The following is an 18242-nucleotide window of genomic DNA, read 5'->3' on the forward strand; positions in this document are numbered from 1 at the left end:
GAATGGGGAGGAAGAGATTACTTTGTTTTTCTGGCTACAAAAGGGTTGGATTTTTATTTTGAGCTTTTTCCTGTCAGTATCATTATTGAGGTACAAGTACCTTACACAGATCTTGTGAAGGGAAGTTCAAAACTTGCCTCAATGTACGATGTTCGGTGCTCCTAGCTTTGCCGTCAGCTTGCACTGGGGTAATCGTTCTGGGAGTCAGGATTTGGGAATAGCTGGGCATGCACAAGAGAAGGAGAAGGAAACTTTTACAGTTGAAGTTGGAAATTCAGCATTTTTTTCCCTTCCATACCCTAGAAACAGCAAAAGTTCTTTTTATCCCCATATATGAGCTTTGAAATACCCTCTGTTGCCTAATCTCTTTAATTCTCATCCTTGCTTCATTAAAGCTGCTCTGTTACTAACATAGGAGAGAAAAAGCCAAACATTAAGATTCTCAAGGTACCGAATAGAAGAAATTCTTTGGGGCTTCAGGAACAGCCCCTTAGTTGTAGCTGCATTTTACAACTCAAACATGATTAAATTAGCAGGAAAAGTACTTCCTTTCAACATACAGTTTGCTGATACAAATAAGGTACCTGCAGTGAAATCTGAGTGCTGAATCTACAATAATTACATACTGTAAATAAAATTAGGCATTCCGAAGTGTTGGAAAGCACAGAAGATTTCTGAGCGCACCACCAAACTAGAGCCTCCTGGGGACTGCGCTGGAGCGGTGACATTCAGTACACATCCATCCAGAACCACTCGCTGAAGTAGACTACTAATAAGTTGTAAAGGTCATGAAAAACCCAGTGCATTTTTTTGGTGCTCTTGAATCTGGGTTTAATATTTATACCGTCTAAAGAGGCTTGTGTTCAGCTAGTTATTGCCACCTTCGGATTTGTATTTTTTTTTTTTAGGATGATGGCAGGTAGAGGGGAGCATTTGCTAGATCTCCAGATAACTTGAGTACTGAGTGCTGGAACACCTGTGAAGGTGCTCCGTCATCATCTTTAGTCACATTTTCTTACATCAGATGGTTGCAACCATAAAACATCAGTGCAAAATCTCAGTATCGCTTTGTGAAGATTTAAGATCATAAATTATGATGTTAAAAAAAAAAAAGGGGGGGGGGGGGAGGCAGAGAAGAAAATCTCGAAAAACTCCACTGTTGTATATCAGAGGTGATGAGAATGCTGTGATTATAGGTGTATTTTGAGTAGTTTTACAAATATGCCTTTTACTGTGATAACACGGTCCTTTCTTTTCTGGTCTCAGAAGGGAAAAGCAATTGCCGTGTTGATGTGCTTCTCTTCGCTTTCTTAGAGTGACAGTGCTACCTAGTGCTCAGTTAGGGTAAAAGCAGCTATCTGCACCGACACTGTTTCCAAAATCGCTTAATTTATTTTTAGTTTAAAGGCTTATCGGTGGAAACGATGAGCGTGCCCAGAACACGAGCCTTCCTCCAGGATGAGCAGGGCAGTTCTCCGTGTGACACCCCACACAAAGCGCGGAGGGTGCTGTGGTCACCCGTGTGGTCTTCCTACCTCTAAAAAATATTTTCAACCGAGAGTTTTTGCCAGCTCCGCCAGCGGTGGGAGAAGACATGGGCAGTCCCGCTCTGTCCTCGGGGCTGGGGGAAGAGAAGAGCAGCTCTGTACTGAGCCTCTCCAGTTCAGCCCTGCTGCAGGATGGTATGAGAAGATCCTTCCTTCTCATCTCACGTGTGGAGACAGAAAGCTGAGCACTTTTAAAGGCGGATAGTAGGAAGTCGAAGGTGGCAGAAAAAACAGGAAGGTGGAAGAGATCAGTTGCAACAGCTGAGGATGAAATAAATAGATTCTGTCGCAGCCTCTGTGCCTGCTGGTAATGGCTAGGAAGTGTCGCTCCCAGGAAAGATGCTTCAGGTGTCAGGAGACTGGGATGATAATAAAAATCTGTCTGCGTTTATTGATGGGAGGAAAGAATGAATAGGATCTGATCTTTCTTTTTAGAAAGCGCCTGCTGTGCTGCTGTTGGATTTGCTGCAGAGCAGGTCGGATCACACACTGGAGATGAGGTTGGTCAGCAAGTTTAAACTTTCTTTTGGCATAGATCTTTTTTTAGCAGCTTCGTATGGACTGCTACTCCTAGTCCCAAACTCACTGATGAACTGAATCTACAGTTTATTAGGTAATCCACTTACTTCAGCGAAAGAAATTAAGTAAAGGAGAAAACTTTCATTTCCCATGTGTCTCCTGTAATTAAAATGAGTGCTTGCTCCGGTCTCACTCCTACCTGCTTGGTTTCCACCTCCCAGCGCTCTGTTAGAGATTATTGTGCTGCTATTATCATACAGGCTATTTCAATAGTATTTCCGCTGATACTGTAAAAGTGTAGATTTCGTTACAGAGCATGCGTAAAGGAGAAATTGGAGGGCAGCGTAGGTCTGCAGGCCTAAAGAAACGTCCGCGGAGGGAATGGTCCTTTTATGATATTCATGCTTTAGTCACTGGTCATAGTTCAGTTGCAGAAAAAGCCAAAGCTTCTGACGTTTGGATTTTTTTTTTTTTAATTGTTGAAATATATAGTATGATTTAAAACAGTTGTAGGCAGACTCTCAATCAAAAGCATGAGTGATCATGAAATATTGATTGGTTTTGTTGCATTTTCCATTCAACACAAGATCTGCATCTTCCCACGGCAGCGCCTAAGGAAGCAGAAAAAGGAGATAATAAAGATCAGTACGAGCTCTACGCTGCCTAAATTCTTTCTGTATAAAATATTCCTTCTCAGCCTAAACCAGTTTATTATTTTTAATACTGGGATCGTGTCAGAATGTAATCTCTGTTCTCCAGAGTCAAATGGGAACATGCCCAGAATACCCCTAATTTCAGGTTGGTCTCAGGAAGCGCTGTCTGGTCGATCTGTGTGCCCGAGTCCGTACAGTAACCGGTCATTTGAAATCCCTTTGGAAGTTATTGTGTGTATTGTCAATCCTTTACACCTGAATGGATCCGGGAAAGGGGTTTTCATCCTCTGGTGAACGTCTGACTAGGTCAACTTAAAGAGAAGATGTGAATGAAGTTGTTTTCCGAGAGCTGCGACGTTTGGAAGGATTGTGATATTTCAGTTTAGGAATTCATGATAGAAGGAGATTCTAGTGGAGCACAGAGTGACAATAGGGAAATCTCCAGTGGAGGAAACGTAAGTGTCCCCTCGTTAAACGGGAAGTCAAGTGATGCTCGGTAGAACCAGCGCATCTCCAGAGGCAGTGCTGCGCGGCAGGCTGTTCCCTGCCTCCCCCGGCCGGCCGCTGGCATCCTGCAAAGTCAGTGGGTAACAGAGCAATACTAAATTCAGATCAAATTCCTAATGAGGCATGATACTTTGGGAAACATAGCTGCATATTTTTATCATTATAACAGAGATCATAAGGCTAAGGATGACTTTAGTAATGTGTTAGGGCACTCTGGTATCAGCCATAGTATGAGCTATTAAGGACTTGAAGCTGGGACAGGTCTCTGGCACAGTCCCCTATAGCGATCCTTATGGTATTTTTGGAAATGTGGTGTTGCAGGAGGGCTAGCACTTCTCACAAAGGACTGATATTTTTTTGCAGTGACTGGTTGTAGGTCCATTTGGCTTCGTTGGTTCAAGTTATGGACAAAACCTTTTCTGAGCAAACTAGAATTTTGTAAATCTTGCCCATATTAAACATCGTCAGGCAGAAATATTTTCTTCAGGATTAAAAATTGTTATGCTTCCTCCAAATTATCACACGCTGAGGATTTTTTTTTTTTTTTCCCTCTCAGAGCTGTATTTTTTTCCCACCTTACTTTGGTAGTGATCTTCCCAGCCTCTTGCTATTACAGCTAGCTCCTGTTCCAGGCTTCTCTTACAGTGATTTGTAGAGAGACATCCGTAATTTCGTGCTTCAAGCAGAAGGTTTAGCAGCCAGTGAGGTCGGTAGGCCAAAAATTAGACTTAACGGCTTCCTTGAAAACCATGTAGTTTCTGGTCATGATATTAGTTATTAACTAAAAAAAAGCCCATCTCTGAACACGTAGTTATTTCAAATAAATGTCATTAACTTAAAAAGTAAACAAGATCGATAGATAAAAACGTACAAATACTATATTAGATGATTCCGTTATATAGAGAATGATGCAAGAACAGCCTTTGTTCAGTGAAACTTTTGTTTAACTTGTTGTAACGTCTTCTCCAGAAGCAGTTAGGATGAAATAAATCACAAAAGTTTAAATCTATCCCGATGTACAGGAAATACAGGCTAGATATACTGCGGGGAACCAAAAATAATAGTGAAAACAATATAGTTGAGCATCTATTTTCGTGCAAGCTCTACGATAGCTAATGCAGTACTTCAGGTTTTACTTTAGAAATGGAAGATGAATGCTTGCACATGTACAGGGTTTTACATTAATGAAATACATTAGACAGTGATACCAATAATTCTGGAAACTTTTTAGAGCATTCTTTACAAATAAGCTGGCAAATACAGTGGATAATCTGATTGGTGAAAGAGCACCATTAAAAAGAACAGCTTTTTAGGAGGTTCTTTCAAGATCACCTTCTAGCGAAGGTATGAGCACTCAGGATATCCTGAAAATGTTATGGAAGCTAGAAATACTGAAAATACTGGCTGCCAAATTGTTCTAAAAAGTTGAAAAAATTAAGGGTGTTAAACTAATGAGGCAGCATGATTAAGATGTGCAGAATTAGTGAATTTTGTATGTGTTTTCTTAGCAGGTGTATTTTGATTCAAAACATCAGAAGTTGGTGAAGTCTTTAAAATAATGCCTTGAGCAACACTTTGAGCTAATCGAATTCCACGTTACAGAAAAAAAAAAAATGTGTTTTCTTCAGACTGTCGCTGTTAACGTCATCGAAGTGCATGATCAGCACTAAACTGCGTATCATCCCAAATTCAAGAAGACAAAAATAATCCAGTTGGATGAGTAGGCAGTTATTTAACTTCGGGTTTCCAGTGAATTGAAACAGTAGTAGGTACTCCCGGCCGGCAGGCCACCTGCTGGGATTCGGGATAGCAGCGGCTTGGCACCTACGCACGCCGGCGGAATCCTACCTGCTCGTTCTGTGCCTGACGGCCGCCGTGATTAAACATAAAACTCGGGGTTTAAATAGCAATGCAAGTAAGTAGGTACTGTCCCAAAATCAGAACGTAAATTGTCATGAGATCTTTGTTGGCAGGGTGAATAATATTCATACCTGTAAGTCGTCATCGATGAGGGGTGGTTTGAAAACACAATGTAAATCACAGTTTATGTTGAGATATTAAAAATCTTCGTCGTCAGAGATATTTATGATGGTCTTTCAGGATATGGTGTTCATATTGTCAAAGTTAGTTAGTTTAATAATTGTCTTATTTTCTTGTTAAAACCAGAACGTTGTAATACCTAAACAAGGTATATATACCTAAACAAGCATGAAGCGATTTTTGCATCATTTTCGCAACTGCGGTTTGAGAGCAGTGGAGGCTGAAAACTTGCCTTTAAGCGGTTTGAATTAAAAATTTTCGGAGTTTCTAAACGGGAGGAGTAGTGGTCGTGCCGTGTTTAGTTTATCCTTTTGTTCAGCGGTCCTTAATTCTCTCTCTCTCGTTAGGCCGGTGTCACTGCGGTTGTTGCGGAGAGCCTGGCTGCCCTGCCGCCGGGCTGCGCGGCGGGGGGGGGGGGGGGGGGGGGGGGGGGGGGTTCGGCAGTTCAGCGACCGCTCAGCCGCGTCGGCTTTTGGTTGCCGCGGTTGCCCGTATGGACAAGTGCAGTGAAATCTTAATAAAGATGCTTTTCAATAGATTTGCTCAAGGATTGAGGCCTCGTTTGCCAAAGCGATCGAGTATTAAAATTAAAATTACATTTCGTGTTTCGATTGCATTTTTTGGCTTTGGAAAATAAGGCAGAATACAACGTAGGAACAGGCTGTCACGTAACAGCCAAACTAGTCAGTCGATAAATGTTATTAATGCATATGAAAGTATAAGTTGTCTGTAATAAGATTTAGATACTTTGCCTAGTTTCGTTAATAACTCTGCGCTATACCGGAACGTCTTCCTTTAGTCAATTTTTTATATACTAATTACCGAACGGCTCCTTTAATAGTTTACCATTTTTGCTGTATAAACTGCAAAACCGTGTTTTGCTTTTGTGCACCACAAGAATATTAGTACAGTAATAGCTCGATCGTTGTGGAAGAAGCCACTAAATGCAGCTTCTCTTCTTCAGCTGATCGCAACAGCGGTCTGGAGCGTAAACCGGTGGGAGAATCTCCTGTGGCGGCTGCGCGAGACGCGACGCTGTTGTGAGGATCGGGTGTCAGCAGGAGGGCTGGAGATGGTTCGGGAGAGGGGGGAGAAGCAGGTGACAGCAGGACATGCCGGGTACAGCTGAAAGGATGCATCTTGGCGTTCTTTTCCAGCTCCTCTTGTCTGACTGTTTACTGAAATATTTGTTCTTTCAGTGATTCAAACAGGTTTTTCCCCATAATAAAAGTTTCAAGTTCTTTGAAAGGAACAAAAGAGCCAGGTTTACTTCTTTTGATTGCTTGGGTTTTTTATTTGCAGTTCAGAGGTTTTTTAAACTCTTACAGGTCTCTTGTTTCTAAAACCCATTATTTAATGGCTGTGATTAATTCTTTGTCTTCAAAACTTAGTCGTTAGTACTAGGACTTCCTTAGCCTTTAGTCCTTTTCTAGCCAGAAAAGTGGTGTCAAGAGAATGTGTGTTAGATACAGTTCTATAAATCATAATCAAGTGACGTCAGTCAAAGAGGAGAACACAAACTTCAGCACCTCCTTCACCCGCTCCAGCAGATAACCTTCAGAACTGAGCTTGGTCCGAGGTGTTTCACTGGTGCTTTGGGCAGCATGGCCGTATTCTCGTTGGTAAAATGTGATTAACCTTGTCGAGAGTTTTGTGATTGGAAAAAAGCAAAACCAAACAAACAAAAACCAAAACAAACAAAAAACCCCAAATCACCTGCCAAGTGTTTTGGTTTTTTAAAGATAAATCTCATTTCTACCAGCTCAGAAACTAGGAAGTTGCAGTGACTTAGCTAAACCCTTCCCTCGCAGCAGCTTTCCGAAAACTGTACAACTGAAGCTTATCAGGTTTGCTGAATCCTTTAACTTTTCCTCAGCTTTCACTTTGAAATCACGGGAGTGACGGAAGCATTAAACTTCCGTGATTTTCCTGGCGAGAGGGAAGTGTCCTGTTGAGTACGAGAAGGTGCGAGGTGGCTACTGCCAAAACTAATGACTTCAAAAATCACAGATAGGTAAGTTACGGAAAGAGCCTAGTGCTGAATTGTCAGGCTTGAATGCAAAGAGATATGACTGTCAGGCACCATGGCTCTTGTTAAATAAGCATCTTACCAACGAGAGTCTTGCCCGTTCAAAAAAAAATAAAAGTAGGCAATTTTAATGTCAAATGCCTCGATGAAATTTGCTATCTTGCTTAAAATGCTGCATTAGATTGAATGAACAGGGAACACATTAGCTGGAATAAAAATTCTTTCACTGAGAGATCTCAAAGTATGTCACCCTTAGAAATGTTATCAACAAGCGGGGTCGTTTCCCAAGGAATAGTTGTTAGTGTAAAGATATGTGGTATGTTTTTTTAATAGTCTAGATGACGATACAGAGTTGTTTTAAGTGAAATTTAAAATCCTGGAGACTGACCATCAGAGTGCTGGAATCATCCAGATGTGGGGGGATGCTGCTGGATTCCAGGCAAGATGCAGGAGCAGAGAATTACGTTTATACGTAACCACCAGGAGGTTGTAATGAAATCTAGAAAAGTTTTAAGGTTCCTGTATATCTGTGTATACATATATATACACTATGTATGTATATAAAGCTCAGTACAAAATTGAGTTGGCTTTATATAGAAACTTATGCCTGGAAAAGAGAGATGTTAGGAATTCTTTAATTTTGCATCCAAAGCCATAAGAAAATTGGAAACTGGATGCTGAATCAGAACAATTCTGTCTTGACTGTGCTGCAGCGTAGGCCATTAAACATCCAAAACCTGCTGTGAGATACTGGAGTCACAGGACTGCTCTCCGGGATCATCTTGGCATTGCCTCGACTTCTCCTGCCGCAGCAGGGAGCGAGGACGCGAGTTCTCCAAAGCCGTGGCTGAGGCGGGCTATAGTTTTGGAGACCTCAGTGCTACACAGGGCTTTTTTTGATAGTTACAGCGTTGTGAAATGCTGCTCTCGTGGTATGGGAAGCACATATCCCACGGACTTGTCTGGGTGTTGCATGGTTTCCCATTACTGGGAGGACTTGGAAGTGGTGACCTAAGCCATCTCATCCCGGGTCATGCGGTTGTTAGTGTCTGTTGAAAGCTAGCTGCTTGGTTTCGTTAAAATAGCATGAGGATATACAGTGTAGGGACCAAAACCGAGCTCTTCCTTCTGTTTCTGTCCTGTTTAACCCGTGGAAAGCTCTGATCCTTTCATGTCCATCAGGTGGCTGCCTCCAGGTGCTTGTGTGTGAAGTTGAGTGTTTCTCGTTCAGTCGGTGAGAGTTTGGCTGCAGGGTTTGGTTCATCTGTATGGATCGAATTGAAGAGCTGTCGCCTTTGCTTAATGAGTGATGGTCTGGGTTTTCCAGTTAGTACAGTTCCTTAATGCACCAGCTCCAACACTTCCAGCTGGGTCCCTGGCTGCAGTCTCAGAAGTCTCTTTCCATTACCTGGACACGAATAAGTGTATCTGAGAAAAGAAATACGACAAAATTTCATCGTGTTTGGTGCAAAATTGGTTTAAAGGAGACTTCTAAGTGAATACTAAGAATATACTTTGGCTTTTTGTCTCTGCAGAGTTTACAGATGCTTCCTCAACAACGGAAAGCCATAGCAAAATTTAAGGAGCCAGCACATGCTTTAGCATTTCAACAGAAATTCCACAGGTAAATAATTAAACGCTGCTGCCGCCTCCGTTCCTTCCCTCCCTTTAAAAGATTAAATCGGTCTCCTCTGCTCAGTGGTTCTCTTAAGCCAATCGAGCGCCTGTTTATTAGTGACCTTCACAGAACCTCCTTGTCTCTTCCCCACCCCTGGAATCGGTTTGATTGAGTACCGGGTTTAAATTTCTTTTAACTTTTAACAGGCACATGATAGATCTGTCCCACATAAACGTGGCGCTGATAGTCGAGTGATGTCTGCTGAGAGAAACCCCGACACTAACAGAAGCGCACTGTGGAGCTACGTGAGACGCGGTGGCAAAACCATCGGGTTGCGACACCTTTCAGCTTAGTCCTTAGTTGCTATGTTGAACTACAGAAAGCAGCAAGATGTCCTCCAGAAGAGCTGAACTTGAGAGGATCTGCAAAGGTGGAATTTCTGTTTGGTTTGTTCACGTTCTGTTGTAACCACGTGGAACTACAGATATTTTTATTTTTTTTTTTCCCAAATGCTTTCAATGCATGTAGACACTGGTCTTCAAGATCCTACTGTGTGACCACAGTGACTTGAGAGAGAACGTTTACATCGAAAGATTTAAAAACATTCTTCATAGCAAAGAATATTTGATAATGGTTGCTCTTATCTTCAGTGCGAGGCGTTTGAATGAAAACTCACTTTTCTAAACAAAACACGTTAGTTCCGTTGTATATCTGAGAGCACAGGACGTATTCCTGCATAGATTTAAACGTGGTCTACTTCACTGAATAGCAGTATGCTGAGAAGCTTTGGAGGTGACACTGGAAAGTTTCGATCTTTGTAAATACGTTAAGTCTGTCTTTGCATTTTTCTATTCCGACACAGACTTCCATCTTCTCCTTCCAACTCTACTTATTCCGTAAAACCCTGCGTAGGAATAACATTGCTGTATTTTCCCTTGGTTTTTAAAAACAAGAATCTTTGCCCTTCAGTAGCACCGTGGGGTAGCGAACTCCCAGGTTGTAACTAGGGTGTTTTAAGTGACGTTGCCAGATACAAGGAAAAAGAAATATTTAGTGGCTCACTTCAAAAATGTTACACAGGAGGAGTGGTGCATTCCTAATAGTTCTTTTGGGCTAGCGATTCGTGATTGCCGTATGCTTTATTTTGATAGGGCTTTTTTTTTTTTTTTTCCTTTGAGGTTTATTTTGTGACTAATGCTGAACCATAAGAAACCCGTAACTGAAAGGACTTGGTTTGATGCGTTGTTCCCAATACGTACAGGACTATAAGGACATTGTGAAACTGCTGGTGAACGTGGCAGTTCCCAAAAATGACGTGCAAACATTAAGGAGCTTATATTTTATTCAAAATAAAATCCGTAATATTTCCTTTTGGTTAGAACCATCTAGATGGTGTTGCCAAAGGAACAATTTTTTTCAGCTACTTCTGAATAAACTTATTAAAATGTCATCTTTATATTGGGTTCCAGTTTTTATGAACATTTCCTTAGTTTTTAGACTGTGAGCTTTTGCTTCGTCCCTTATTTTAGGAATACTCTTAAGCACTCCACCTACTATTTGAAGGGGAGTACGCGCAGAAACCGTATAGGTTTGTTACACGAATGACCACAGAACACCACTATTGGTATGTAACAAAACAGCTGCGAATGGGGTCCAAAATAGGCACGCTGAGCGTGGAAGGATGAACTAAGCAAGTTTGTAGTAGCTTAGATTTATTTAATTTTTTTTTTAAGATTTAATGGTAACCAAGGCACAAAGACCCAATTGGCTTTCTTACAGTTTTGGTCCAGAATTTCAATCAAGTAGAAGTTACGAAAAATAATGATTGAATAACAAATACTGTCAAAAGCCGCCTAGGTAAAGCTGCTCGTTGCTCCCTGAAATAATACAGAATAATGTGGTACTTAAAGAATATTGCACTGGGAAGAAAAAAAAAAAAAAAAAAAAAAAAAAGAAAAGAATACTCTAAGCCCATTTCCCTCTTAGTGACAAGGCGCAGTAACGTCATGAGAATTCTCGCCTGGAAGGGAGTTTTCCACCCATCTGTGTAGTTCCCCGTTTATGCATAATCCTAAAATACCATCCAGCACGATTGCTCTGCATAAAGTGCTCTTAGTGCCTCAGGGTAGACCCAAGCCCGGGACAGAGAATGAGCCGCAGGTAGGACGTGCCTGGTGGGAGCCGATCCCGCCGACTGGTGCGAGGTGGTCTGCCCCGTGCCGGTGAGCTCCTCCACCGCCAGCACCGGGCTCCCTGCGCTGCCTCCTCGGGTTATGGAATTTTTCGTTTTAAGAAATAAACGCGTATCTTTAAAACGAGTCATTAAACAGTTACTCGTCCTACTGTTAGGGAGCAGCTTCTCTGTGATGAGAAGGATGGGAAGCCGTCTCGGAGAGGAGCGACCGGAGTGCGTGCCTGGGGCTGTGGGTTAGCGGCACGCGGCAGACACGCACAGGCCAGCAGCTGAGTTCAGCAGTAGGAACATCTGCAGTTGATCAGCTGTCCCATCAGGAGCGAACGTTATTGGGGTGAGAGGGTTTTTTGGAGCCGGAGAATATGGGTTTGATTCAAAAGTCAAAGAAGTTTGTGGAAACGCTCCTGCTTTGGGTTTTGAATCCGTCCCAAAGAGGCTGAGGTTCGGCCAACTTAAGTTTTAAGAATTTTTATTCAGTTGGGTTTGGGTTTTGGTTTTTGGTTTGTTTTTTTTTTTTTTTTAAAAAAAAAAAAACTTATTTTGAGACAAACGTGTGGCTTTGAAATAAAGACGTGAAACCGCCTCAGATCTATTTAAACGCAGGAGGCGATGTAAGCAATGCCCCTTAATGACCGGATGCATCCTCTTTAAAGGCAGTTGCAGTAGATTATTGCCTGTGCACAGACAGAGTGCGGGTGGGTGGCGGGTGATCGGAGCTGCTTATTGCAGTACCTGGGTGTCTTACTACCTGTACACGCACTACGTATATGTATGTATGTCTATATGCATTTTACTATACACATACATACATACTCAGCCCCCGTGTTGTCACCGTACCTCTCTAATATCTTAAATAACTCAGTAGCAAAAGTAGCAATTAGGTGAGTCATCTGTTAAACTGTGTTTTGTTAGTTCTCAAATCCTAACTTAAAAGTAGATCTCTTGGCAATGGTCGGTTTGGACGATACAGGGCTTCTAGATCCATTTGTTGTCTCCTCCCCAAAAAACCCACAAAGGAAGTAGAGGTAAAGCTAGACGGACGTGTTCTTGCCATGTTCTCTTTCAGCACAGAGTTAAATCTGAGCATCTTGAGTTAACTTTCTTGGAAGATCTGTTGCAACCATTATCTTGTTCTTTCTTTATCACGCATTCAAAATACAACGCGAAATGCAAAAAAAAAAAAAAAAAAAAAAAAAAAAAAAGGAAGGCATTTAATGTAGTATGTAAATAATTTAAATAATTGACCTTTTAAAATTAAAATGTTACTCAAATTGCTTACCGTCAACCACATCTTAGCTATTTGTTAGTTTTTTGTGTTGTCTTATCTAAGTTTAATGGATACAGTTCCATAAATGTTGATGTGTTTTTGTGTATATCTTCAAATTTTTATAAAGATGCTAGTAAGTCAATACATATATCCTGATCTGTGTATTATTTGTTCACAGTTTTTATTAGCATAATTTTATAATGATTTTAATAGGCAACTCCAATAGGTGATTATATGGAGCCAACTCTTTTTTTTTTTTCTTTCTTTTTTTTTTTTCGAATTATTTTGTTTTCTTCTTGTAGCCCTGGAGAATTCACTTCATAACTTATCGTATTTTGCCTTGACTGAAAGATTGGTTTGGCCGTATGATCTGTGGTATTTTAGTACAATGTTCTACTTTTTTTTTTTATTTATTTATTTAAAAAAAAATAATAATCTGTCCTTTAACTTTTGAGGGGAAATGCAGTGCACTGTCAGACCAAGGCGTGGGGTTTCTAGGTTTGGTCCATTGCGCTGTACAAATACAAATTAGGTCTGTCGTGTAATGTTGTTCTCAAAAGTTTGGGATATTTTGGTTTTACACGGAATTCGAGTTGCTCATGTAACACGTTGGTTCGTCACAATGTTAAGCAGCTGATGTGGCACGTAAACTGTATGATGGCACCATGCGCAGCGTTCGGAAAGCTGGGCGTCGTGGGTGCGGGGCGAGAGGAGGACAGGTCCGTAGCACCTCCGTAGCGCGAGGAGGAGCTGCCGTGCAAAGGTTTATCTTTAAGTAGTGGCAGAGAATAAACTTTAGGGATATTGTTGTTGGCCCGTATACATTTCCAATATGACTTCGCAAAAGAAGAGTCAATACCGGCACCTCACCTGGGAAGTATCTTCAGATACCTAGTTTACTCCCCGGTTTAATTCTGAAGATCCGCTTCAGATTTCCAAATTTCTCCAAAAACCCAATTCCTTATAGCCATTAAAACCCCAAGCAGGCTGTGCGTTTTCGTTCTTTGATGTTAGGTTTCCACTGCAAATATTTAGATGAGAGAGGGGTTTTTGGGGGGGTTTTGTTTTTTGTTTTTTGTTTTTTTTTTCAAAATTGTAGGGTATTTCAGCGTTATCTTGAGGGTCCTCCTCATTTTTCCTTAACATTATTGAGCTATTTGGAATAAGAAAATACCTTTTCTTGGTGCTGAAGTTCTTCTGGTTTTTTTTGTTTTTTTTTAAACGTAGTTATCTTTTAACTGTTTCGCTTGAAATTGCGCAGTTCTCCCAGAAGCTGCTGTAGGCGCTTCCCATCGTTACGCACAGTAACGACGTGTCGGGGGGGGGGTGGGGAGGGGGTGCGTTGCCCTTAGCTGGGCTGAGAGGGCGGGCGGGAGGGTGGGGGGTTTCAGTTCTTGGGGTTTGGTTTTTGGGGGTTTTTTTGCCCATTTTTTGTCAAACTCGGGAGATAGCCTGGATTTGTTCTCTGGCATAGTATCGTGGTGTTCTTGTCCTTCGCGTAGTACTGTGTTTGTTATGTGGGTTGTGATACTGGAAGGCAGAAATATGGCTTCACCTGTTCACTGTCAAAAAGGCCTTTTTTTGTTCAGAGAGACATGAACTTTTTTTTCAATTATTTTTTTGTGCTTTTTATTTCTTTTTTTTTTTTTTTTTTAGCAGCATGTCGGATGAGAAACTAAATGTGAAGGAAACCGATACTGCACAGATTGCAGAAAGTTAGCTATATTATAAAGGTCATTTAGGGTAACATTGGGCTTTTGTTTCAATGTTACCTTAAATTATGCCTTAACCCCTAATTAATTTATAAACATAATACTTGAAATTATTTCATTTTCAATTAGTATCAAATCCTAAGGATTTTATGTAAGGTTTTTTTGTAACCTGATTTTTAATCGTGTAGATGACTTTATTATTCACATGAGCACAGAGTCTTGTGTACAAAACCACTGATTCATATTGGATCCTTACGTATACCATCTTCTGGTATAATATGGTTGGGAAGGATCATTTTGTTCTTTATAATGCTGCTTTTTGCAGGGTTGGGGTTTTTATTAAAAAAAAAAAAAAAACAACAACAAACAAAACACCTCCATTTTCTACTTCTGTGCTTATTTTGGTGGAAAGTATGGTCCTTATTGCACTAAAGAAAACCTCAAGGGGAAAGTTAACCTCACTGGGTCTTTTAGGTGCATGTGTTGCTTTCTCACTTCTTGGTTGGATGCACTGATTTTTCTAACTAACTGGAAATGGGCTTTATATATACACTGTTTTTCAACAGGTCGCACTGCGTTTGTTTAATGTAACAGCACCCGGTCGGGTTAAGCAATTTTTACCATTTAAATAATTTTAAACGGTGTTACAGATTAAGAATGTTTTTGTAAAAGAACCTGTGTGCAGTTCAATGTGGCTGTATTGCGATGTTGTGTGTAGTCACTCGGAAGATCACAATTTAAAAGGAACACTGCTGTATTAATGTTGCGTTTGCTGAGTGGTTCAGGAGTTTCTTTGTGTGCATCTAATGGTTTTTTAATGTGCATTTTATTTTTTCCTAGTGTTTGTCAGGCTGACTTTGGAACCTTATAACTTTATTTCTAGTTATAGAATGACAAAACCATTTTTCGCAGGATGTCTTTTGCAGGCGGTGAAACGTCTTTCAACAGTTTAACGTCTAATTAATACACGCTTTCACTTACAGATACAGCAAATACAAGACGCTAACACTCATTTATTCACAGCCGATCTTCCGTACCATTGCATGCATTTTTTATTGATACAGAGTGCCCTTAGAATAAGTCAACTTTGGTTTTCCCTGTGGTACCCTTTTCCTCTACCCTATGCTTCGCTTCATTTCCATCTCATTTGCCCCCAGTTTTCCGTTCCCACAAGGATATTTGTGTCCTTGTTCTGTTTCTGCTCTTTTCACTCCCTGTTCACCTCTCCAGACCTTTTCCTTTCTGAGTGCATTGCATTCAATCTTTTGCTCCGTTTTCTGTTCTTATAGCTCTTTTGAGGATACCCGAAGCCGGGATCTCCCACCCCGACAGCGCGTCGTACCGTACTTCTCTTCACAGACTGATAGATAAAGTTGAGGTTGGTTTTACAGGTGCCACACCTTAGGGAGATGCTGCCCATCCCAGAGCGCTGGAGAAGCATCGCTTAACGGTTTTCCTTTGCAGCTTTATCCGTATTGGAGAATTAAAACAGTTTGCGTACATGTTCTAGCATTTGTGGCAAGCCAGGCGAAACAGGATTAACAACTCTTCTATCCTTTTCACTTTTCCAGGAGTTCTGTTCTTGAATTCAGTGATAGTAATAGCGCTTTTTTTTTTTTTTATTGCCACGTAGAAATACGAACACTGTCGACACAGTTCTACCTCCTATTACTATTACTGAATGTGATCCTTCCTAACCTGTAAAGTCTTAAACACTGTATATATTTGGGTGTTTTGAGAATCACTTCAAATGCATTGCTCTAATCTGGATTACAGAGTTTGTTCATTAGCAGTTCAGGATATAAATTCAGCAGCCGACTGTATCATACTGACTCCACTGGGGGTTCGTCTGCCTCATGTTTTCTACAGCATCATCTGCACAAGGTGTTTACTACCGATGTCTTAAATGTAATACTGAACTATACCAAATCCTCAGCTTGCATAAGAGATCTTTCTGTCATACCTATTTAAGTGACTGTAAAAATGGAAACACAAAGATGATCTCATGTACAAGTTTTTTTTTACGTGTAATTCCATGTTAAAAATGTCAACATGTAAATATATTTATTGTACCTAAACCATGTCAATAAAACTTGATCGTTATCCTCTTTTGTCTGCTGTCACTTGATGTACAACTTGAACTTCAACCTTGTCGGGGAAAAAGCTTCACATACCGTATTATTTTACCACTTTTCTTACGGTGGCATCTCCGAGCCCCTGCTTTTACACCAGCGGTGTAGCGGGGGGTTCTGTCACATCTGGGCAAAGGCACCCCAGCTGGAGAAAGAAGGGACTGAGGATGGGTGGTGGCCAAGGGGGCTTGTGTGGGTATTCCAAGGGACTGGGAGGGCAACAGGGGTCTCAAAACACGGGTACAGGAGGAAAGCTTGGGAGCGTAGAAGCTTTTCTGCTTCTTTTCAGCCATACCGCCGTGTCTAATAAAAGATCTCTACTTTCAAATATTGCCAGCCTTAATTTATGATGTAAAGAGGAGCTCTCAGCAAGCTCAGCGTGGTCACCATCAATCACATTATGAACACAATTATATCAACATAAATGAAGGCTTTTGTGTAGCAAGAAAAGAGGTCAGAATCACCACCTCGCACTTCATAGGCTTTTTTAATAGTTTGTTAAAATTATTCACGAACTTGAACGTAAAGAATCCCACCGTCGCGCTGATTGGAAGTGGCTCTCTGTGATCCAACGTGTACGTTTTCAGTGAAGCATTGCTAGTGTGTTGCATCACTGCAGGGGGTAGATCTCAAGAGAACATAGTTACCTGGGGGCAGACTGATGACATTCCAAGTTGGTTGTTTCTGCTTGTGCCCAGCTAGAGGACAGACATACCAGTCACCAGCGACGCAGTGACCTTAGAAAGCTCATTGAGGTGAAAAAATGCCTCTGATGCAGCGATTTGTATAGCGAGCAACATAAGAGTAACCGTCTTTGCTTACAAAGTTCCAACTTCGCTTCCACCTTGTGATTTTGTTTTGAATTAACAATAGGAGCGTGCTGTAAATACCCGTCCCACTGCAGCATCACCTCTTCCGCATCTCTTCCTCTGTAGAAAGCTCCAAGCAAAAGTAAACCACCAAAAACCTTCGACACCCAAACCCCATGAGTTACGTCTCCTCGCTTCGTCGTACCTCCTTCCCCTGCCTCTGCTGATCTGCCGTCTTGGGGCGCAAATTGTGTTTCAGTGACGTTGATGCACCACCGAGCATCAACTCCTCAGTCCGCTCTTGCAGTGAACTGAACGGGTTAACCATCGAGCGGCACAGGGGGAAAAGCAGCTCTGTTTTTGAGAGCACAGGCTAGGATCGGGCGTGGGAATCCGTGTGGTCTTTAGAAGTTAAAATGTCCCGCTGCCGAACTTGTGATTTGCGTGCAGGATTGGTGCAGGGGTGCGATTTGAGAATTAGAAGGCTGTGGCAACTGCAAAGCGATGGGGGGAAATCAATGGGGCTAAAACCTCGTTATTGAAGGGCTGGGAAGGGAGTGATGAAAGGAGGTACAAATAAGCCGTTAAAATAAAATTTTAAGACGCCTGGTGGAGTACTTAAAAAATGGGTCTTGATTGACCTTAATTAGTTTGTAATGATTTGAGCAGGAAGAGTTGGAGTGTGCTCACCAGGCGTGCTGGAGCGACGCGAGGGAGGGCTCGGAGGAGGAGGAGGGGGATCGGAGCATCCTAGAGGGGTTGGATGAGCTAGAGAATTAGAATAGAAGTGAGATTAAATTTAATCTTGCAAAGTGCAAGAGCGTGCACTCTGGTATTAATAAATAAGGATTTTTGCTGTAGAAGTCAGTGAGAAAAGAGAAAGAGCAGTTAAATGAGTTGCAGATTAACTGATCTACAGATGCGGTGAACTATGAGAAAAAAGACAACTGCCTTTTTAGGCTGGATGGGACAGACGTCCAGAATCCAACTATTAGCACGTGTGTGTGTGGCGTGAAGGTTTAGTGCTGGACTTCAAAATAGCAACCCAATCAACCACCTCCCTACCGCCTTAAGTAGAAAGACCCCTGTGAATATTTATTTTAGGGAGCTTTTTTGAATGGTTCAGCTCTCAAAGATTTTTCTCTGCTTTTACTCTCCACGTTCAGCCTTTCAAAGACCGGGGCTTAAGCTACGGAAAACATCCTTAGATGGGTT

The 18242-nt window shown here is 41.5% G+C and overlaps 1 protein-coding gene across 1 annotated transcript in view; it reads left to right on the forward strand.

Annotated features, from left to right (window-relative positions):
* The window catches only part of RBM33 (RNA binding motif protein 33), a gene marked incomplete at its 3' end in the record, with an annotated part of 104370 nt that extends 90276 nt beyond the window's left edge, over positions 1–14094 (forward strand). Inside the window, exons 17-18 of the mRNA XM_082479765.1 lie at positions 8831–8919; positions 14031–14094. Of these exons, the coding sequence (XP_082335891.1) occupies positions 8831–8919; positions 14031–14094 (153 nt within the window). The remainder of the gene's footprint in view (positions 1–8830; positions 8920–14030) is intronic.
* Positions 14095–18242: the final 4148 nt, after the last annotated feature.

The sequence above is a fragment of the Vanellus vanellus genome (genome assembly GCF_965231255.1).
Source record: "Vanellus vanellus genome assembly, chromosome: 2".
NCBI lineage: Eukaryota > Metazoa > Chordata > Aves > Charadriiformes > Charadriidae > Vanellus > Vanellus vanellus.